Source organism: Hirundo rustica, chromosome 6 (assembly GCF_015227805.2).
Source record: "Hirundo rustica isolate bHirRus1 chromosome 6, bHirRus1.pri.v3, whole genome shotgun sequence".
Lineage (NCBI taxonomy): Eukaryota > Metazoa > Chordata > Aves > Passeriformes > Hirundinidae > Hirundo > Hirundo rustica.
This window is the reverse complement of record NC_053455.1, coordinates 58,948,935-58,970,693: the sequence shown is the minus strand read 5'-3', so window position 1 is coordinate 58,970,693 and position 21,759 is coordinate 58,948,935. Positions and strand designations below refer to the sequence as shown.

Below are 21,759 nucleotides of genomic sequence, written 5' to 3'. Positions count from 1 at the left end.
CAGTCAGCTGCAAACAGGATCTCAGAAAACAGGGAAGATGCAGCACATGCAGCCCTGCCACCAGCCAAAGGCTGTCAGGCCAGGACAATTTCCATCACATATCCACAGCAGAAAGCATTCAGATGATACCCAGTGGCACAGCCCCCTGGGTTTTCCCTGTTAGCTCTGCTGCTCTCCAGAGGAGCCAAAGCACAGCCCGCGTGACCTCTGTAAATGTATTTCTTTTAAATGAGAATTATGGGGAAAAGCTGCTGTTGGGAAGACGGAGGGACAGGCAGGGAGAGCAACACCGTAGCTGTTGCTGCTTGCTGCCAGCCTGGATGTGCTTTGGTGGGTACCAGAGCCTGCACCTCCCCTCTGCTGGGGGCCCCCCAAGAGCACAGGCCACAGCAAAAGCTTATCTCATTAGTATAGTATAAAGATTAACCCTCTTTTCCCCAAAAAAATATCTCCCATCCCTTTCCCAAGGCAGCTGCTGTGGAAGGGAGTGAGATTTGAATACCACAACCCTGCTGGAGGATTTATGAATGTGTCCCTGCCCTTGTCCCAAGATTTGTTAGATATTGATTCATTTTACCTTCAACTCCAAGGCGCTGATCAGCCTGGAAAGTGAAGGCATTATTTATTATGTGTATTAAAACCAGACCTCTCCAGTGCTGAAGGACAGGTTTAAAAATCACTGGTTTCCTTCCACCTTAGAAACCCTATTTTTAACAATTTGAATCTCACACCATCCTGCCATGGCTCTGACACTCCCTAGAAAAGTTCCTCTGGCAGGAATGGATCTTAACAGTGATCCAGGGATCATGTTGTGATAAAATATAAATGTCTGGTCACATAACTAAATTCTTATATCCGTGACAGCAATACACCGAGTATTTCCCATATGAAGTGCACCTCAAGGTTCACTTCCACAGCATTTTCTGATGCAGCTCAACAAAATATTCCTGACAAAGCACCTCTGTCCACCCTCTATCCAGATATTTAGGTTGAAAATGAAACCCTGGGACACTTCCTGAGTGACAGCCACCCACTGAGGCTGAATAAATATGAAGCTCAGGAGGAAGGTGTTACCACCAGGACTTCAGAAGCTCTTTCTGCCTTTTTTTGACTTTTACAAACTCTTGATGACGTACCTGGCAATTCAGGAAAATGAACTGTCTTCAGCCTGTGTCATTTTAAAATTCTGTGTTAGTCTACTGTCACCTGGTATAGACAGGAGTCAACTACAACAAAAAAAAATACACACAGTTGAAGGTGAGCTTTTTTAAAACTGCTAGGAGCTGCCTACACGGCAGCTTTTAATTAACCGTTCAATCACATTTCCAGCAGCCCATTTCGATTTGTGATTCACACTCAAAGGCTGGCAGGATGCTGTGCGATTTCCTTTAGGAAGCTGGTTAAGCCCCGATTTGCTGGACACAAGATGCACCGAGATCACTCACAAACACATCGCTCAGCTGTCCGGAATTGGAGTGTCAGGACAGGCTTGGGCAAAACAACAACCATCAGAGGGAACCAAACCCCTGAGAGAAGTCAGCTCTTTCTGCCTGCTTCATTCATGGATGTCACGACACAGCTCTGATGTGTTAACTGTCCCCAGAATGATGGATGGTGACAACTCTGAAGAGAATGACCTGGTGGGAGCAGTCAGTCAGCACAGCGAGGGCTGCACCCAAATAACTCCAGCCAGAATAGGAAAGGAATTCTGCAAATAGGAAAGGAATTCCGCAAAGAAACACGCACAGGATTTAAGGAGGTTTTAGGAATCAGCACCTAAAACGCTGCTTGTGCACAGATGATTTTTAAGCATTCGCGATAGCAACCCCACAACGTGGTTGGTGTCAAGTTCCCAAAATGGAAGGTATTAATCCCATTGGAAGGTCACAGCAGGAAGTTTCACCTTCCAATGGCAATATGCTAAATTCTAACCTTTTAATGGCACTCAGGGCTTTTTGGAAAGAACAGAGTTGTTCCCTCGTTGTCCATTTTGGAGGGTTTGGGTTGGCTTTCTGTGTGCAGGACTGGCCGCACACCCCTTGCCAGCCTGCCTGGTGGGGGGATGAACCTCTGCCTTGCAAAGCTGAGAACCAACAGCTCACGAACACCATGAATCAGGACGATCACAAAAGAGAAAAAACCCACTTCTCCTTCCATGTACCCTCTGATTCATTTTGTCCAAGCCCGGTCCAGCAGCACCTGCTCCCACAGGAGGCAGAGGGGACTCCACAAGTGGCGATGCTGGAATGGCAGGCGGGAAGAAGCAGAGTTGTGCGCTCCAGCCTCACGGTCAAGGCCTCGCGGTGGTGACAGCGCTGCCTCGGCACCGGCGGCGTTACTTGAAGGTGGCGTTGAAGGCCCTGCCGATGACGAGCCTGCGCACCTCGCTGGTGCCGGCCCCGATCTCGTAGAGCTTGGCGTCGCGCAGGAAGCGCCCCATGGGGTAGTCATTGATGTAGCCGTTCCCTCCTGCCACACAAAAAAAGCCACACGTCACTCCTCATCCCCGGTTTCAGGGCTGAGGGTGGGAAAGCAGAGGAAAATGCTCTTGCACCGTGCTTGGCTCTGTCCAGCTGTCAGTGACTCACCCAGGCACTGGATCCCATCCAGGGCCACCTGCGTTGCACACTCTGCTGAGTATAGGATCACTCCGGCGCAGTCCTACGGGACAGTCACAATGGGACAGTCAGGAAAGGTGTCACCTGCCCGTCTCCAGTTCCTGTGCTCCCCCTCAGGCTGCCATCAACCCACAGACACCTGCTAAGAACCCTGAACTATTCAATCCCAAAGCACAGGGAGCTCCAGCGGTGTCCCTGTTACTACAGAACACTTGCAGCAGGTCTGTAAAGGCCACATGAAGACAGAAGAAGGGAAAAAAATTAAAAGTGCACCAGAGAAGCTGGCTCTCTCACAAAGGCCCATCAATCCCTCGGGAAACCAGCGTGATTTGATTTGGGATGCAGAGCTCTGTGCTCTCACTGTTAAATACTCAACACCCTCCTCTAACTGAGGCGTGGTGACAGGTGGAGGTGACAACACCTCTAACAACTGCTACAGCCCTTACAACAGCCAGGACATCTGTCTGGGCTTCCAGTAAACACCTACTGATGCTGCTAAATCTCCTGCCTTGTAGAAGGAGGCTTGCTTTTAATTTCTGAGTGAAAAAAAGGTACTTTGGGTGTGAAAAAAACACTCTTTGGGCTGTGGGGACTCATTGTACAGAGGCTCCCCCCAGCTGAGGCTCTGGGAGTGGAGGAATTTCCCCAGGACACACAGCCCAGGCAGGAGCTGAGCTCACCTTGGCGTTGAAGTGGCCCTGGTCACAGGCCTTGGCCACGTTGTAGACGTACTGCCGGCAGGCCATGAGCCGCGTGTACATGTCTGCCATCTTGCCCTGCATGAGCTGCAAAGACGAGGAAGGTTAATTAACACGAGTGAAGGGGACCACCCATCCCCAGAACACCCCAGAGAAACTAGACACGGGAGGAGACAGGGACCCAGCAGACAGGAGGGAGATGAAGGTTCTGTTAAGTCACAGACCCCTAGACACCAGCCACAGTCCCTCATGCACCAACAGCGACCTCAGGGGAGCAGGCTCAGAGGTCTTTCCACCTTCTCACTGCATCATAGAATCCCGGGATTCATTGAGTCAGAACGGACCTTAAAGTTCATCCAGTTCCATCTCTTTGCCAGGAGCAGGAACCTTTCACTAGCCCTGGCTGCTCATTATCACGTCATGCAGCCCCAGTATAAACAGCAGGTGACCTTCTCCATGCAAAGCCCCCAGCACAACAAAGCTCTCAGTCTTCTCAGTTTTAAAGAGAAAAGAGGAGAAAAATTCCCAATTCCTTTTCTGCCTCACCTGGAAGTGGCCAATTTTCTGTCCAAATGCTTCTCTGACATGCAGGTATGGAATTGCGTGGTCGAGAACAGCTTGCATGAGCCTAAGAAGAGCAGAGGGAGAAGGGAAACAGCAGAACTATTAATTAATAATGCTTTAAACTTTGGAAGCGTAACCCAAGGCAAAGAGGTTCTCATAGCTAAAGTGATATCCTGCTGTCTTCCTACAGCTCCGCTCAAATAAAGCCATTAATAAAATCCAAAGGTAGCGTTATTTTTTCCCCAGTGCTCATTTGAGACATCCTGTGGGAAGGTCTGAGCTTTTAATTCAGGGGACTGAGACTTGAAGAGCTTTCTCACAACCACAGCCCAGACAGTTCATGCTGCCTCTTGTCTCCAGAGCCCCTCAACTCAAGGAGTACCAGCCAACACCATAAAAAGAAAAAAAAGCACAGGTAAGAAAAAGGAGGGGATAAAATCCTCCTCTTGCATTCTGGAAGCTGGTCTTTCCACAAGAGGATTAGCCCAGAGAGACGGCTCGGGAGGACAGAAGGACTGTGGGGTGCCAATATTACTGGGGAGCTTAAGGATTGAATAAATGAAGAACAAACCAGGCTGTGAGTCTCTGGATAGTGTGTTAGCTTCTAAGGAATTGATACACAAATGAACTGGTTATTTCCTGAGTAATAATGCAGGGATACACAAGTCAGCAAACTGGGGACTGAAGCAGATTTATATCTCTGGAATTTTTTTTATCAAGACTGATCATTTCCAAAGCCTGCTCTGGAGAGTCAGTGGACACTGGCAGGCAGACTTGCAAACATTCTTTCTGGCACTGCTTCTCCCACCCCTTGCCCCTCACAGGGGTCTCCGTAGAGATGCTTTCAGATTGGAAAACCACTGCACGAGGAGCTGAGAGCTCAAGGATGAGTCAGAGCACATTTGAGTGAGTGATGACTGCAGAGAGGGCCCTGAGCACGTCCAAGAGAATCCAGTCAAGCAGCTGTGCTAGAGTTCTGTGCTGGTTTTGACTGGGACACCCAGCTGCCACAGGATCTCCTTGCACCTTGCTTCCTTCCCACATCTGACTCAGCCTCTCCTCTTCTGCTGCCCCAGTAACCCAGTTCTTCATCCAGGATCCATCCTACCAAGAGCTGCAGGCCCCAAGGGATCCCCACCAGGCCTGGGGATCACTAAGGACCCTTCTGGCCTTACAACCTATAAAAGATGACAAGCCCTTACCCCAGGGGGCCCCCGGACAGCACAAGCCTCTCCAGGTCCAATCCACTCATCAGAACATAGACTCCTTTGCTCAGTGTCCCCAAGACATTTTCAGCTGTAAAGACCAAAGGAAAAGTGATTTATTTATGTGCAAAACTCAGAGGAGCTGCTCACTGAGGGCCTGCCTTCACTGTGGGGAGGAGCAACATGGGCCAGTGGAAGGTGGTGGCAGGGGGTGGGACTGGATGAACTTAAGGCTCCTCCCAGCCCAAAACATCCTGGGATTCTATGAAAAATGACTGAATAGCCTGAACAATTCCTGGAAAAAACTGTTTCAGCTCCCGAAGCCAAATATCAGAAAGAGCATGAATGGCCGGAGTGCCAAGTGCATTAACTTTCAACACTGCAGTGATGTGCTTCTCCCATGTCATCACCCTCCTTCCACGAGAACATGCTGTTCCCTGTGGATGACTCCTGGGACATGATCAGAGCACTGGGGCATTGGCCTGTATGATTTCAGGGTGGAGGGATCCAATGCAGTTAGAAATGTTAGATTTCAGCTGAAACCCTTCCACTTTAGCTTTTGAAGGTGTTCATGGGGAGCAGGAGAGCTCCTTGCTCTGCAAATGTGCAATTAGGATTTTTATGATTCTGCATAAGACATCTCCATTTGCTCTGGAAAGGCTGGAATTTCCCTATCAACAAAAATTGCCACTGGAGTAACAAATACTGCTATTACAGAGGCCTCTGCTGTACTAACAAACAGGAGAAAGGATGTCCATTTTCAGGCCCCGGCCCCAAAACAACTCAGAAATGTTACAAAAGCCTGTTGGAAAGTCTCCAGTAAAAAAAAAACCTTCAGGGAAAGTAGCTCACCTCCATACAAGATAGGAGCTCTAATGGGAACAAGTTTCTTGGGAAGCCTCAGCAAGGCTTTGGAGAACCAGTGGTTAAGAACTAGATCCATGAGGGTGAAAGAGCAGTGACCTAACAAAGGATATGCTCCTTGCCTGCAATCCAGCAGATTGCATTTTTCCAGTTCCACCATCTCCCTCAGAGGCTGCCAGAGAGCAGATAAGCATCTGCAAAGCCCTCCAGGTCATGGGCTGAACACGTGTGTAATTAGTGATCCAATTTATCTGATCAAGAATACAGGAAACCACCATGATTTGAACCCAACTCACCAGGGACCTTGCAGTCTTCAAAGATCAATTCACAGGTATTAGACCCTCTCATTCCCAGCTTATCCAGTTTCTGGGCTGTTCTGAAACCTGGCATTCCCTGCAAAGTCAAGGCAGCAAAAATACATTTCACGTCTCAGTTCTGACAGACTAAAGAAAATCATGAGAGATCTGTGAAATTCCCCTGACCACAGGAACATGTGTGGGGTGCCAGGAGGGAGATAAAGTGATCTAAGAACAAGATCAGGTCTAAGTGCAAGTGCAGACAAAGCAAATGGACAGAGAAACGCATACATATGAACCCTGTGCGCCCATTTTCTAATGCACATAAACAGCAAATAAATAAATTATTTGGAGAGCTGCCAACACAGGCTCTCCTACAGCGAGGGTTGGAAGCTCTGCCAGTAACTGAACTATTCTAATAATGAAGTTACGTCCATCAGAAGGTTTACTGAGCTCAGATTTTATTTTGTTAAAGGTTCCTTTCCTGCCTGGAAGGCGGAAAGTAGTTAGTCTTTAAGGAAGAGGCTGGCAACAATGGGAGGAAAACCAGCCGACCTCCAAATGAGGCAGTTAGGATGAAGGATTCTGCTTTAAAGCCCCGTGGGAATGGCTAAACCTACCCTCTCCACGATGAAGGCGGTTATGCCTCGGGAGGCCGGGACAACGTTCACATCGGTTTTAGCGTAGACGATGAGAACATCCGCGTCCGGCCCGTTGGTGATCCAGAATTTGTTCCCATTCAAAACAAAGTAGTCCCCTGGAAGCCAAGAGATGAAATCTGTTAGCTCACGACAGCGACACCGGTATTCCCACTCCATTTATTCCCTAAACAGGCTTCCCAGAATCACTTAGGTTGGAAAAGGCCTCCCAAGATCGTTGAGTCAAACCTTTGGCCCATCACCATCCTGTGAACAAGACCAGAGCACAGAGTGCCATGGCCAAACATTCTGTGAACACCTCCAGGGTCAGGGCCTCCAGCACATCCCTGGGCAGCACAGGACAGGCTTTACCTTTCTTGTCTGCTTTCAGCTTCATGGACACAACATCAGAGCCAGAATTTGGCTCGCTCATGGCTAAGGCTCCAATGTGCTCCCCGCTGATTAGCTGGAAGAAAAGACAAGTATTAGCAAAAGATGAAGCCCAGCAGCATTGTTTGTGTTCCCTCTTTAGCCTCCCTACACCTGTTTTCCTGCACTGAACCTCCACAGTCGCTGTTCCCTGCAAGAACTCAAATGAGAGCAAGGAGCTCCCTTGCGCCGTGCTGAGGGAACAGAACCAAATCCCAGTGGGATGAGAAGGGTGACTCAGCTCTGTCTGAGCTAGACAAGCACAGCCCTGCTTGCACAACACATGAGGAAGGTGCCAAGGAACCATGCAGGCAGCCATATGCCTGTCCCCAGCTCCTGCCTGGGCTTTCTGCCGCCCTTTTACACAAACAGGAGCTGGTGAACACAAAAGGCCAACGAAGGGGTGAAAAAGGATGAGAAAGTTCTCTCTGCAATGTTCTCATAGCCCAGTCCCCCCACATTCACCCCACAATAGCAGATGGACCCTCCTCCTGTGCCTGCTCACACCAGGCTCTGGCAGAGCTGTTGCTTCTACTTCACTGTTATTTCATCCTGCCCATTTCTCCTTGTCTTGTTTTTTCTTCCCCGTGTAATTTCATCCATCTTCTCCTCCTTTTCATCTCTATTTTTTTTTTTTTTTTAAAAAAAGCAGGCTCAATGCTCAAGATATGTTCAACCAATTCAATCCATCAATGCATTGGTACAGAAGTCCCCAGGAAGTGGGGAGGTTAAGCACCTTTAAGTGCTCTAAGGAGCCAAAACAAGTCAGAGCTGAAGTGCCTTCACATCTCATTGAAAGGCAGAGAATGAAGCATGAAAATACACCTGAGGAAGGAGGACAATTCGGGGTTACACATTTGCAGGTTGCACGGTGCTTTGAGGAAGTGACACTGTACTTTGCACGTCATTTAAACCAAGTTACTTGTGCTGATAATTTCACTGATAATCTCAGTAGCAGGGATTCAATGTGCTCATTGTTTTTACGTGCATTTTAAAACTGAAATCTAATTAATGCACTTCTGAGTTACAATATCAATGCCCCAAGTGATGATGAAGTTTCACGTGTAGTTAATTAACAGCCAAAGCAAGCATCTGGGCAGTGAGAAACAGAGAATATAAAATAGGAAAGCAGTGACTTTCATTCAGAGATCTCAAAACGATTTGGGAATTTGAAAGAATATTCTCCAGTGTCACCTCAAAGCCTCCCTTAGTAACACAGCTCCAGAGAGCTGGGCTGTGCTGCTTGCAGACAAGGATCTGAGCATGGATTAACAGGACAAAAATTGACCAGCTAGACAAGCGTAAGTTTGATTAAGTTCAGTATTTCCTAAGCTTTGCTCACGGAAATCTGCTAGTGCTTAAGATGTCATCCTTGCAGCCAGAAGCCAATGCTTCCCAGCGCTGCCCCTCCTCCAGCCACATACCTTGGGCAGGTACTTGTGCTTCTGGGCCTCGTTGCCGTTGCGCACGAGCTGGTTGATGCACAGGTTGGAGTGGGCCCCGTAACTGAGCCCCACGGACGCTGACGCACGGGAGATCTCCTCCATCACCAGCACGTGGTCCAGGTATCCCAGGGCAGATCCGCCGTATTCCGCTGGGAAGAGAGGAAAAAGCTGGTGTTAGCCTCCACGTGCACAAGATCCTGGGGCTGGGCTCAGGATCCAACGAGATCCGAGGCACTTAGAATGCTTTTGGGTTTGACTGCTGCCAGCCCTGAGCTGGGCACTTCTGGCTTTCCCCATCCTCTCTGAACTTCAGTTTTCTCATCTTAAAGTCACAGGGATATTTTGTCTCCAGCATAATCCATAACTGACTTGTATAACATAGTCTGCACATAGCACGTGCACAAGGACACACCTTGAACATGCTACTGACATTGCACAATAAAGACTCCTTCCTATCAGCCTTAGTATTATCACAAAGATTAAATCACCAAGTTGCAACCTCCTTAAGGTGAGAACAAAGGAACACAGGCAAGGTTTGTAAAATCCATGTAAGTTTGCCCCTAAACAAGTGAGGAATTCTCAAACTGCTCAAAAATGTGGCACTAAGGACTTTTCAGTGCCCACAAATGTGCAAGACACCAGAATTTTGATGAGTGGCCGACTGAGAAGGAGAACGATCCGTAAATGTAATTCATCAGTGACAAGCACATAGACTTCCAGAGAGGATGAATCAAGACAGAGCAGCACTGGGAGCCCAGCTAGGCGTATGGAGTTGAGCCTAAAACTAGTAGTAAAGATTAAAGTCACACAGTAGAACAGGGAGAAAGAAGGCAGGTAAAGAGACGAGGCTGAGAAATGCGTAACGGCCTTGAGGAGCCGACAGCCTACATAAATATATACACATGTACCTCTAAGCACATTTATATACCCACAGACACAGTCCCCTCCCACCCTAAAAGCTTTGTTCTCCAGGTAGGAAGCGAGTGGTTGTACTGCTAAGAGAAGCACTACACCAGGACATGAACGCCGGGAAGCAGCGGGGGAGGTAAGCTGGGAGCACTTACTCGTCATCATCGTGGAGGCTGCAAGCAAGAGCAACAAGGGTAAGAGCAAATCTCTGTGTGCATCCTCAGGGTGACCAAAGCACACAGCTCCAGGGGGCTGCAGTCCCAAATTCCTCAAATTAACACCATAGCCACTGGCATCACACACAGCCTTTCCTCCCAGGTCCCTCATTTTGACTCCTGCCTTTTGCCTGCGGGGCCCTTTATCCTCTAAAATCTTCTCTCTCTACCACAAACCCAAGTTCAGGGGTTCGCTGTCAGTATCCTAAAAGATGGGCTTAACAATTTCTCACATATGCCAGAACAAAGGGGTTTTTAATGAATTCCTATATCATGTCTGGGTTTGGTGCTTTTTGCCTCAAGAAAGGCGAGGTAACTGTGAGCAGCACAATCCAGGATTGCTTCGCACTGCAAGAGGAACGGGAAAATGATCCTGCCAGACGCCTCCTCATATAACACAAACCATGGTGCGATTTTGAATGATGCTGCCCTTTCAAAGCTACTCTTTGTATATGACATGCCTGTATTATCATTCCATGGAAACTACATATTTATATTTCTTCACTTTGCACTTTATAAAACAAACGAAAAATTACAAACACCACAGATATCTTAGTTTTAAGAAGAATACAAACAGCACTGTTATTCAAATTGTTCCCTTAATAGACTTGATGCACCGGCACCCAAACATGCCATTTGGTTGTGTACACCCTCCTAAGATTCCACATGATCCTCACATCCTAAATCCCAGTCTCCTCCAACCAAACCAACGTCAATAAAGAAACACGCAACTCCACAATCCAAAATTAAGCAAAAGATCCTGGGCATAGGAGGGTTTTAGAGGTAAACCTTCGAGGAAATCAAGGACAGGACTCATGAAAGGATGGCTTATTTATAGTGTGGGAAACTGCTGTAAGCCTCAGGCACAACATCAAAGAAGAAAGAAGGTACGAGTGAGGAAAAACAGGAGCAGCAGTTAAATGGGGAAGAGGAGAGAGAGAGAAAGCAGAAATGCGGAATCTTTCAGCGCTGAAAGCGAGGCACAGGCATTATTCCGACGCATTGCTATTCAGCTGGATTCTGCAGAGCCTTTGCACGGCCACATCTAGAAAACAGATTTTTCCATGGGGAAAGAAAGGCCCCATCAGGCGCTTTTCTCCACTAAGGGCTCCTCCTCATTACCCTGCCTTGGTGCATTCAGCACGGTCACACTCGTCTGTAGCACTCATCACAACACTTTTCACTAACCTGCGCAAGGCTGAATAAGTTTTCCCCTGATTTTTTTCCGTCTGGTTGGCCGTGGTCAGCTCCCCATTAGTTATCACAGCTTTTCAGGGCATTATTTTAGACCCTTTAACTTCTCCCATTACAGATGGATGTTTGTTCTGGGATACTTTTATCTCTAGCTCTCCTTCTCCAAAACTTGCTTCGTATTAGAAAGGCACAAATACCTTTGAGCTACATATGTTACATCTGGAGAAACCATTTCTGAGCAGTGCTTTTAAACCATGAAAGGCATTTTTTTCTAACAAGGAAAAAGGATTCAAAGTCAGAGAAGAAGAAAAACAGTTGGGAAAGAGTTTTTTAAAACACAAAGACAGGACAAAACGGATGCCACATGACAGACAAGGCTGTTGTGAACCGGAGAGTGAGAGTTTAAGTATAGTCTCTCTTTTCTTTGAGGAATCACCCATCAGAAGGTAAAAGATCAGAAGAGACTTACCAGGGGCTGTGATCCCCAGAACTCCCAGCTCTCCAAGTTTCTTCCAAAAGTCCTACAAATACAGAACAAGCAATCAGCCCAAACTGGCAGTCTGGGCATCAGCATAACAAGCTTCCCCAGGTAATTTAGTGGACACATCCGTTTATCTGTGAGATACCAAGAGAATGAGGCAAATGCAACCCTAAATACCTGCTCCTCCCACAGTGCAGATCCATCCTTGGAAGTGAGAAACCACGCTGACTTAAGAACACTGGTTATTCTGCAAACGGGAGGAGTTTGTGGAATTCAGTGAAAATTCACATGCCTAAATTTAATTCTGGAAGGACACCTACTAAGATTTAGCTCTTTGCACACTCCAAGGAAAATGTTTGTGTAATAGTATAAACTATCCATTACCAAAACCCTGGAAATAGGAACTGTTGGTATGAGCTGGCATTCTTCCAGTGAAACAGGAGCTGGCAGCTAAAGCCAAGGGAGCCTCCTTGGGGGAGATAAAAAAAAAAAATGGGAATGTTACAGCCATGACAAAACGCAAAGGATGTTGTCACCAGAGAGGACCACATGTGTCCTGCTGGGGCCATCTCCCTGCTGCTGCTTTCCTCTGTTATGTGATGGACACACAGGTGAATGCTCCTCACGTGGCCTCAGTGTCCAGCAATATTTGTCAGGGAATATCTCCAGAGACTCCAAAAAGTATCATACAATAGCTCTGGATGACATCTGGAATGCCAGATGTATAAATTTATACACTTCACTTCAAAGCTGCACATACATCCCTGGAAACGTCAACATCAGAGCTCTGGGAAATCCTGGCAGTTGTTTAGAGCTTTTTGAGTCTTGTGGAGCTTATAAAAACCAATAGTCAGATCTCTCATTTCCATCAATCAAAGCACCCCGTGGCACAGAATTTGTTTGGTTTATTAGAAAGGCAAGTTTCAGCTCAACAGTCAAACTCCACATTTCAGCATTTGCACACAATATTCGCATAGCAAATCTGAGAGGAAATTCGTGTCCAGGAAAGGGACTGAGCCAGGAGTACACAAAGCACATGTTGGGGAAGGAGCCAGAACAGACAGGCAGAAATCCCACAATAAGAATCCAAACGAGACCATTATCAATCTTTATTATGACTACTATTGCTGGGTTCTGCCCCAGCTTGCTGAAAGTTGGTAACAAATGATAAAACAGGAAATCAAAAAAAGGTTTTCCCTGTGGCTTTTAAGTTTGAAAAGTTAATGCACATGTTCCTGTGGTGTGGCTTGGGATTGTCTGGACTAATGCAGAGATCAAAGCCCAGAGAGGCTTTCAGAAGCACACGTGGAATACTTGCCCGCATGCCTTTGAATTCGTTTTCCTGGTCAATCTGTTGGGCCTTTGGAGCCAAATGTTCTTGGCAGAACTTTGTCATGGTCTGTCTAAGCTGGGAAAAGAGGGGAGGAAAAAACACATCCGTTACATCTCAGCAATACATCGTTGTCGTCTTTCCCTGGATGCTGACAGCATTCCCTCACCAGCATTCCCTCTGGCATCCCAAACCCAGAAGCACAAGACCATAAGGAAATCAATGGTCCAGGTTACTGGCTGAAATACCACATAAAAGGGCCATTTCTTTAGTCCTTTAAAAAGGAGCTGCTGTGCTTTAGTCCCTCTCAGTGTTTAACTTTAATTGTACCCTGACATGAGAGGATGTTCCTGAACTCCTGCCTGCACTGGGGTTTCAGGCATATTTTTGGGCAGGGAACTTTGGAAGCTGATGAACTGAGTTTATAATGTGCTAACCCCATCCAGTAGCTGCTTACAGCATCATTTAATTATGTGCAGATGCCTGTAATAAGCAGGGATAGTAATTAAAACGTGTTTGTGTGTCAAACTGGAACTACATTATCTACCTTACTACTTTCTACAGTGGGGAAATTTGATAGAGCCAGGAACGTTCAAGCATTAAAAACACAAAATATTTTTCTAAAATTTAAACTCTGAACACTTACATGCATGTATGCTACAGAAAATCCATATGCATATTAACAAAATATCTACAGTATCTTAAATGTTTTTATCAGGAGGATTTAAAAACTTGCTCAGGATCTTATGGTAGAATTTTTTTTTTTTTTTTTTTTTGGTTCTTTATTCCCACACATTAATTCTGGTGAAGCAAGTTTTAGAGACTGAAACCCTGAGCTGTTATACCATAACTTTATAAGGGGCAGGAGCAACAAACCAGAATATTCCCACACTCCTCTGCCCTTCTCTGAGCCCCAAAACCTAAGCATTCTCTTTTTTACAGTTGAGAAGATATGCTAAATTTCCACAGTCATACAGACCCTGCATTTCAGTACTACCAAACAAGTTTTCTCCCCATTGCTAGATTTAGAAATTTAAAAAGGAAGGCCAAAAGCCATTAGATATCTTTCCACTGTGACAAAGCTGACTGCATTACACTTCAGCAAAGAGCTTAAAATAAATTAAAACAAGCCTAAAACCATAATTTAAAAAAAAAAAATCTTAATCAATTAGAGACAGAGGATGGACTCAGGCAGCCCTGATACTCTAAGCCAGTTTACAACAGTTATATTGCTTTTAATTCACAGTTTCACTAATATTACTGAAGATTGTTTCTGATTTTTTTTTTTTTAGCTTTTCCACCAGACAGACAGGGACAAGAGGAATATTTCACACGTTCTTTTACGTCTGCTGAATATAGAAGTACAAAGAAACGTCAGTTCCATCTGATAAGGCCATAAACATGAACACATATGTGGCAAGGTATAATTCTGCTGCAAGAAAGAAGAACAAGTGAGTTTATTTCGCACATCCCTATGCTTGCACCATCAGAATTATCTGCAAAGGGATACTCCAAGCCCTGGGACAGAAGGGAACACATCTGGAACAGTCAGCATTTGGCAGCTGTTGCACACAGAATAACACAGCAAAGCTAAGGATCATAGTATCAGAACATTCCAAACGGGAAGGGAGCCAGAAGGATCATCAGCCTGTTAGGAAATGATCTTTCCTAACTAATTTTTCATTAGCTGTTTTAATTAATTGTAAGCATGCCCACTTGGAGTGCTTTTCTTTTTCACTCTTACTGATGCTTTGATCATTAAATCACCGAAACCTTAAGTTTGCTAAAACTAATCCTGAGAAGCTCCAATAAACACAGCCTGAGGGAGTTGAAGATTGGACACCTGGGATCTTAAATTTATGGCCCTTCAAAGACGTGTTGGAGTAACCAGAAGACGCAGAGGAGATGGAAGCCTAGAAAGCTGGAAACTCTCCATTTGAGAAAAAAATTATAAAAGGACTAAAGGAAGCGGGCCAGATTTGCATGAAGTGCAAGAAATCAATAACCAATAGAGGACAGAATACTAATTAATAAAGAGAATGATGCAAGTTAGAACCAATAAACACTTATTTCTTTGTTTGCTAAAAATGTGTAAGTGATAAAGTTTTGTGTCTTGGGGTGGTATGGAGGTCGGAACTTTGTCAGTCCCATGAACACTTCTTGGTCAAGAACAAAGTGATGCCTCACTCACTAACACTAAAGACAGTGTTAGAGTCTTATTTTTCCCTGCATTTTCAGAGGTTTTCGGTAACAAGTCCAACTCCCTGCCCCACACAGGAATTCCCAGCAATCTCACCCTGTGCCTGAGAGCGTTGCCCAAACGCTCCTTGAGCTCAGGCAGCCTTGGGGCTGTGACCATTCCCTGGGGAGCTGTTCCAGTGCCCCACCACCCTCTGGAGGAAGAACCTTTCCCCAATATCCAGCCTAAACCTCCCCTGACCCAGCTCTTGCCCTTCCCTGGGCTCCTGCCACTGCTCACCCGAACACAGATGTGCTGCCCCTTGCAGGAAAGCCGTAACCCGCAACGAGTTCTACGAATTATCCCAAATCCTTAAGTGCCCCATTCCGCGGGAGAACAACCTGGGAGAGCCGCAACGCTTCTTATGTGAGGATTTGACGCGACCCCCCCCAAGCCGTTCCTTCGCCGATCACCTTTCCGACGCCCATCGCCCATCCCGCTGGCCCAACGGAGGCCGGCGGCCGTTCGCTCGAGTTCGCCGTGCGCCGCGCCCCCGCCGGGCGCGCGGGGATTGGGCGGCCCGCCCCGGCCGCGGCCAATCCGCGCCCGCCCGCCCCGCCGCACCCCCGCGCTCGGCCCGGCCCGCCCCGGCCCGGCCGTACCTGGCGCTGCTCGGCGCTCAGCCCGTTCACCGTGTCGTCCACCGCCAGCCCCGCGCCGCCGCGCCGCGGCACCGCCAGCGCCCGCCAGCGCCGCGGCCCGCCCGCCGCACGCCACAGCGCCGCCGCCGCCATGGCCGCTCACCGCCGCAGCCCCGAGCGCAGGCGCGGCCCGGCCCCGGAGCGCCCCGGCACCGCCCCGGCCCCGCCCGCGGCTGAGACCCGCGCGTCCTTGCAGCACCTTTAATGAACGGAACCCGCGGACACCAGAGACCGGGACGGAGCGGCCAACGCCCGACGCGAGGATAACTGGCCATCGCTGCTGCCTCGGCCCTCCCCCCGTCCGTCCCCACTCCGTTTGGATCGCCAAACGCAGGAAGTGGGCTTGACAGACAGGGACCACTGAACTAGAGGTGAAAAAGCAAAAATCCCAGTCCATCCTCGTGCCTCACATTGCCAGGAGCTCCCCCAGCGTTTCGAGTATGGCTGTACATTCCTTGATTTGAGTTTGGAAGTAGGAGTGCTTCTCCAGGGCACGCTGGTTTTCCTCTTGCACCGATTTCCACTTGGCCATCGCTGTCTGTGGAGAAGTCAGTGCACACTACGTTTTACTAGAGTACAGAACAGGAAAGCCAAGCCCTAAAGCATCTGAACCCTTCTTCCTAGACTAAGATAAGTCTGGGATTTCTTTTACCTTGGTTGCTTGTGGAAAACATAAATTGATCTATGACCAAAATTAGTAAGTCTTCTATAACAGTTATATCTTAGCTCTTGGGCTTCTTATCAAGAATTGTAGAACTGTAAATTAATGACTATTTTGGTCTAGATATAGGAAATTATTGAAGCCACTTGTGCTTGCAAACTTCTCAGGTCCCCTGGAGATTACCCAGGGTCGCTGCTTTGCAACAGTGTCCAAGTTACATCAAACCAGGCTGGTGGATCCCTCTATTCAAAACGGGAGTAACAGTTTTCTTAACAAGTGTGTTTACATTAAAAGAGAAATTCTGCAGGTTTTCCTCTTGTTCATGTGGAGAAAGGAGGATTGGGGGGAGCAAAATAACCTCCCTAAGGGCCTTGTGCTCACTGCCTGGTTAAGTCAGTCTTACCTCAAGCATCTCCTTCTCTTTCTCAACTGTGTGACAAAATAGCATCAATTCTTCTGTGACCTTCTTAGTTAGCATCTGAAGAGCCAAAAGAAAAACTATTTTAATATGATGCAAATAAATGTGAATCTCAGCTGCTTCAGCAGCAGGAGAGAAGGGCAGGGGCACACAGACCCCTCAAAACCTGTTTCAAGCTTTTCTTACTGTTGTCTTTTCCCGACAAGCACGCATCTCTTGTTCCTCCTCTATGTTGCTACCTGTAAGTAATTCAGGAGGTGCATCAGTGAGCCTGTAATATACACATTACTCTGAGAACAAATAGCTTTTCAAAGTAACTTTCTACAGCAAGAAATATTAAGTTAGTTTATTCAGGTCTACTGCAGGAAGCAGCTCTTTCTCTTAAGATACAAAAAACTCCCCAGACCACCCAAACCCTGGTATTCCAGCAGTATTCCCTAAAAAAAGGAAGCACAGTCCAAATTACTTAAGAATAGTCACAACAGAAAAAAAACAAAACAAAACAAACAAACAAACAAACAACATTCTGGAGAAGGAGTACTGGGATGTGAGCAAAGTGCAAACTCCTTACCAGGATTGATGTTTCTGCTTTCTAAAATCATCATGCAAGTCTCCTGAATTTTCTTGAGCTTCTCAACTTCATGGACCAGCCTCTCGTTCTCCTTCTTTAGCTCCCTTAACTTAATAGTGCCCTGCCATTAACACAGGTTGTAAGTGAGGTAAGTCTCCGAGGAGATTTTCTTTAGTAATACTGACAATAACAACTTCACAAGTGCTGCACTCAGCACCAAGAATCAGACCTTGCCTCCTGTCCTCTCGCCACGGCAATTTGGGCTGTTGCAGGTCCTTGCTCCTGCTTCTTGACAGGATTAATACATTTCTTACATCCACACACCAGAGCAATTACTGGAAAAACTGGAGGATCATGGAGGAATTCCTTTTAGGCAACTCTACCTTTTCTTGTGCTCCCTCCCATTTATATAAAAAATGAGCTTTCACTGAGCACATAAACATGGTGAAGAAAAGGGTGTCTTATATCTTTAAGCCCAGCATTATTCCCTATGCAATCCAGACATTACCAGGCAATTGGATAAGCTGATCAGCCTCCCAAGTGGAATGCAATTCTCCGAGAGGATCAATAAGCATGTGGATTAGGGTGATCTGGCTGATAGTGTCAGAAGCTTTGGGAACATTTCATAGGGAGTCTCAGAGGCTCTTTAAGAAAACCAAGATGTGAGATAAGAGGAATGATCATCCCACAGATTGCGAACTGGAAAATAAAGTGACATTTTACAGCTGTGTGCTACCAGGAGGGCCTGCTGTACAGGACAGAAGCAGTACCAGGCATATCCTAGAGCTACCTCTGAGAGCCAGGGAATAATGAAGTGCCAATTCTGAATCTAAATCTGATTCCACAAAACTAAATCTGTCTGAAACAGAAGTCCCTGAACAGTCCCAGCTCTCTCAGCCTTTCCTCCAGTCCCTTAACCACCTCTATGGCCCTTTCCTGGACTCTGTCCAGTACATCCATATCTCTTTCCTACCAGGAGCCCAGAACCAGACAAAATACTCCCAGTTTGGCCTCCCCAGAGCTGAGCAGATGGGGAAAACAACTTGCAGAAGAATACAAAGACATTCTGATGAAGACAAGAAAACAAGCAAGACAATGCTTAACATGACCCTGTGTGGATCAGCACCTAGAAATTACTCAACGATTTATTTATTTTTCTCCCCTATCCTTACCTCTGCTCTTGCTAGTTGTTGTTTGAGTGTTTCCACCAACTGATTCTTGCTTTTCAGCTCTGCTTCTAATTGGTATCTGCTGACAGGGCTGTGGAGTTAAAGAGCAAAGACTCAGGGTCAAAAAAACCCCCTAGTGTTGCACACCTCCTAATTTCACAAATATGCCCCCTTTTAAGCGTTTGCTTTTGTTTCTGACCGACAGATTTAACTAGGAAACTTGGCAGAGAAAGCTGCACAGGGGTGAGAGCTCATCACCACCCTCCCCAGGGAAACACCACAGCACCAGGAGAACTAGCGGAGATGGGAGGGACACACCGTCTTGCCACCGTCTTCTTTGAAACCGGTTCTACTCTCTTGCCAGACTTAGCCAACCTTGAAAGAGAGAGAAAGTACAATTACCAGAAGACTTCTACGCTCTTGCAGGTCACCAAACCTATTAGTTTGACGGAGTGCGCAGAATGAGCCATCTTTAGGACATCTGCCCAATAAATCCATCAATATTTTGCTTTGATTTACCCTTGGTTTGCAGCCTTGAAGACACTGTCCACTGTACCGTTGGAGGGAAAGTTCAGACTGGGAACCCTGCTGAACTCTGGCTCTGATGTTTTGCTGACACATTTCTTCTTTGAAGAAAGAGTCATTTGCAATTCTGCAAGAAATAAAAGACAACTGTGCAAATACCACAGCCTAGAAGTAACCTCCTTTAAGGTCTCTTAAGACTTTAGTTTGAGGTAAATTGGTTATATCTGACTAGAATATGGAAACTTTAAGGTAGAAGTAACTAAGAGCGGTCCTCAAGTTTTACCCAGGATCAAGAGCCCAGAATAAGCCACAAATAGGTCAGATATACAGACAGTGTTAAAATACAATTACCAGGCTAGCACTAACGAGAGCTTGAAATGATAACACACGATAAAGAAGGTCTCAACATCAAACAGACATCCTGCCACATGGGTGTTTTTCAACACTGGAATCAAAACAAACCAGCCCCCACGAAACTCAGTTAAGACACCTCCACATTTTGCTATGAGTGAATAGCTACTAAAATAACACAGAAACCTAGCTTTTTAAATAGACTTTATTTCTCTTAAATTGCAACTGTCTGAGTATATAAAGCTTCGTTCACTCCGTGGGTTTAAGAATTGCTTTTTCTCCCTCAAGTTAAGTACTTTTCAAATGACACACCCACGAGCACATTTACATTAGAGCAACGCGGAGTTTCCACCGATACAGCCCGGCTCCCATGTTTTTAACGCTAATCCTGAGTGCACCCCGCTTATTAAAATGCTGTGAAGTGCCGTAAGCAGCATTAAAAGATTTGGAAAATAAGAGACTGCGAACGAAGCATCTTTCACATCAATGGGCCGCTGCCTTCAGCCGGCGGAGGGTACACACTGCAGGCTGAGCGCTAACCTAAGTCCTAAACGGGGACAAAACAGCGGAATAAAGCTTCTGATTCGTTTTTGGAACAGCCACCACGTAGCCGGGCAGCTATAGAGCTCCCTAACGCCGGCGCCGCGCTGCACCCCTCGGCCGAACCCCGCCAGCCGTAACCCCCCGCGTGTCCCTCCGTGCCCCGCACTCACCTGCGGGCGGCTCGGGGCGGTGGAGCCGGCCGTGCACGGGGATGCGGGAGAGCCGTCCCTCCATGGCGGCTGCGCTCCCCTCACGAGTTCAAACTGCCCCGCGCAGGGACGGTTGGGCGGGTCCGCGCATGCGCGCGCGCGGGCGGGGTGTGTGGTGGGGGCGCTGGGCGGAGGCGGCGCGCGCGAGCGGGGACGGAGGGCGCGGGCGCTCGCGCCGCGTCCCTTTCGCGCCGTTTTTCTGCCTCGCGCCGTTTTCTGCCTCGCGCCCCCTCCCTCAGGGAAGGCGTTGGCGGCCGTTACGGGGGCACCGGCTGCGTGCGAGGCTCCAGCGGAGCGCGGCACACTCCTTCCTTGCCTCCCTCCTTCCCTCCTTCCCTCCTTCATTCCTTCCCTGCTTCCCACTGCATCTCGCTGCCTCACCCTGCGGTTTGGGCACTCGAGGCCCGAAGATCAAGGGCTTTGCGGCCGTCTGTGCGGACGTGTAGGAGTCAAAAGCTGTGGGAGTTGCCGGTGCTGCTGGTGTGTGAGGTACTCAAACTGCCCTCTAATGCCTCAAGGTGAAACGAGGCGTCTGTATAAAATGTTTCCCGACTTAAATACATTTTTTTCAGTGTTTGCTAACATGGTTTTCATAATGGGTGGGCAATCTCTGCCAATAGCAGCGGGGAGCAGCTCCTTGAGGCCGATGATACAGTTCCAGCCTGAGGGTGGCTTTGGCTGCCCAAATACCCACCTGAACATTCACTATGACAATTTCGAGATAAAACCCTGAAACAAACATGAAAAACACACAACTGACATGTTTGACGCATTTCAAACTCTGGTGTTAGCTTTAAAAGTCCATGTCCCTAATGGATATCAGGGAGTCGCTCTCTGTGTCCCACAGCACAGGGAGAGCTCCTGGATGTCAGAAGAATAAGTATTTTAAAGATGTATACCTCCCTTTGGAAAATACATTAGACACTTAAAAGATGAATAACGGCAGTTCTCTTGGTGAAAATGAAGCACCACACATATTTTAGGAAAGGTTGTTATAAGCATTTATTGTATGTCAACTTGTAGAGAGAATGTTTTATTTTTTTCAACAAATAAGAGCAAATAAATGTTTGCTTTCCTGTTTGTTTCTGGTAGAGGGGGAAAAACCCTAAAATTCAAGATTCACCAGATTTGTGAATTTTAAAAAGTTACATATTTGAGGGAAATGCCTTGAGTGCAAACATGCTGTAAAGAGGACACAACAAGGCACCTGAGTCCAGGGGGGGAAATTCACACTGAAAATCTTTGGCAGTATTAGAATTCCTTTGGATAAAACAAACTGAAGCTGTTACTGGAAATAGATTTGGGCTGGATTCTGCAGCCTCTGCCATGTTCAGGAAGAGGCTGTGTCAACTCGGAAGTCTTGACAGGACTTCTTATAATATCTGAGCTATTTTGATGGGGTCTGTGGATCTGGGCTTTGCCTAAAGTAGAAAATGAAATAATTTATTTTTTATTATTCACAATACACTTGACTTGATATCTAGATTTTCAGTAGTTCAGTTTTTTCCTTTTTTTTTCTTTTTTTTCTTTTTTCTTTTTTCTTTTT

At 47.0% G+C, this 21,759-nt stretch overlaps 2 protein-coding genes across 3 annotated transcripts; both read right to left on the bottom strand.

Moving 5' to 3' along the window:
• Positions 1-605: 605 nt before the first annotated feature.
• On the bottom strand, positions 606-15,881 carry IVD (isovaleryl-CoA dehydrogenase). Of its 2 annotated transcripts, none has more exons than XM_040066405.2 (12): positions 15,728-15,881; positions 12,875-12,964; positions 11,545-11,596; positions 8,737-8,906; positions 7,256-7,349; positions 6,866-7,002; positions 6,246-6,342; positions 5,083-5,176; positions 3,863-3,944; positions 3,299-3,403; positions 2,589-2,661; positions 606-2,469 (listed from the first exon to the last, which is right to left on the bottom strand). In XM_040066405.2, the coding sequence occupies exons 1-12, from the start codon at positions 15,857-15,859 to the stop codon at positions 2,336-2,338; spliced, it is 1,260 nt and encodes a 419-aa protein (XP_039922339.1). In that variant the 5' UTR covers positions 15,860-15,881; the 3' UTR covers positions 606-2,335. The 2 variants fall into 2 exon arrangements, with proteins under 2 accessions (XP_039922339.1, XP_039922340.1); XM_040066406.2 differs by lacking the exon at positions 15,728-15,881 and adding an exon at positions 15,366-15,449.
• A 60-nt stretch (positions 15,882-15,941) lies between these two features.
• Positions 15,942-20,302, bottom strand: LOC120753780 (small kinetochore-associated protein-like). Its single transcript, XM_040066472.2, has 8 exons — positions 20,175-20,302; positions 19,105-19,237; positions 18,904-18,960; positions 18,589-18,676; positions 17,417-17,537; positions 17,032-17,084; positions 16,831-16,905; positions 15,942-16,304 (listed from the first exon to the last, which is right to left on the bottom strand). Exons 1-8 carry the CDS (start codon positions 20,236-20,238, stop codon positions 16,173-16,175), a joined length of 723 nt encoding a protein of 240 aa, XP_039922406.1. The 5' UTR covers positions 20,239-20,302; the 3' UTR covers positions 15,942-16,172.
• Between the last annotated feature and the right edge of the window lie 1,457 nt (positions 20,303-21,759).

Bases quoted from the DNA above. Each gene is read 5' to 3' on its own strand.
- IVD (XM_040066405.2), bottom strand. From the start codon at position 15,859: ATGGCGGCGGCGGCGCTGTGGCGTGCGGCGGGCGGGCCGCGGCGCTGG. The intron at 7,003-7,255 runs GTAAAGCCTGTC...CTTGGCTTCCAG, and splicing joins GCTGAAAGCAGACAAGAAAG to GGGACTACTTTGTTTTGAAT. The intron at 6,343-6,865 runs GTAGGTTTAGCC...TTGACTTTGCAG, and splicing joins CCGCCTTCATCGTGGAGAGG to GGAATGCCAGGTTTCAGAAC.
- LOC120753780 (XM_040066472.2), bottom strand. From the start codon at position 20,238: ATGGAGGGACGGCTCTCCCGCATCCCCGTGCACGGCCGGCTCCACCGC. The intron at 19,238-20,174 runs GTGAGTGCGGGG...TATTTCTTGCAG, and splicing joins CCGCCCCGAGCCGCCCGCAG to AATTGCAAATGACTCTTTCT. The intron at 18,961-19,104 runs GTAAATCAAAGC...CTCTCTTTCAAG, and splicing joins TTCAAGGCTGCAAACCAAGG to GTTGGCTAAGTCTGGCAAGA.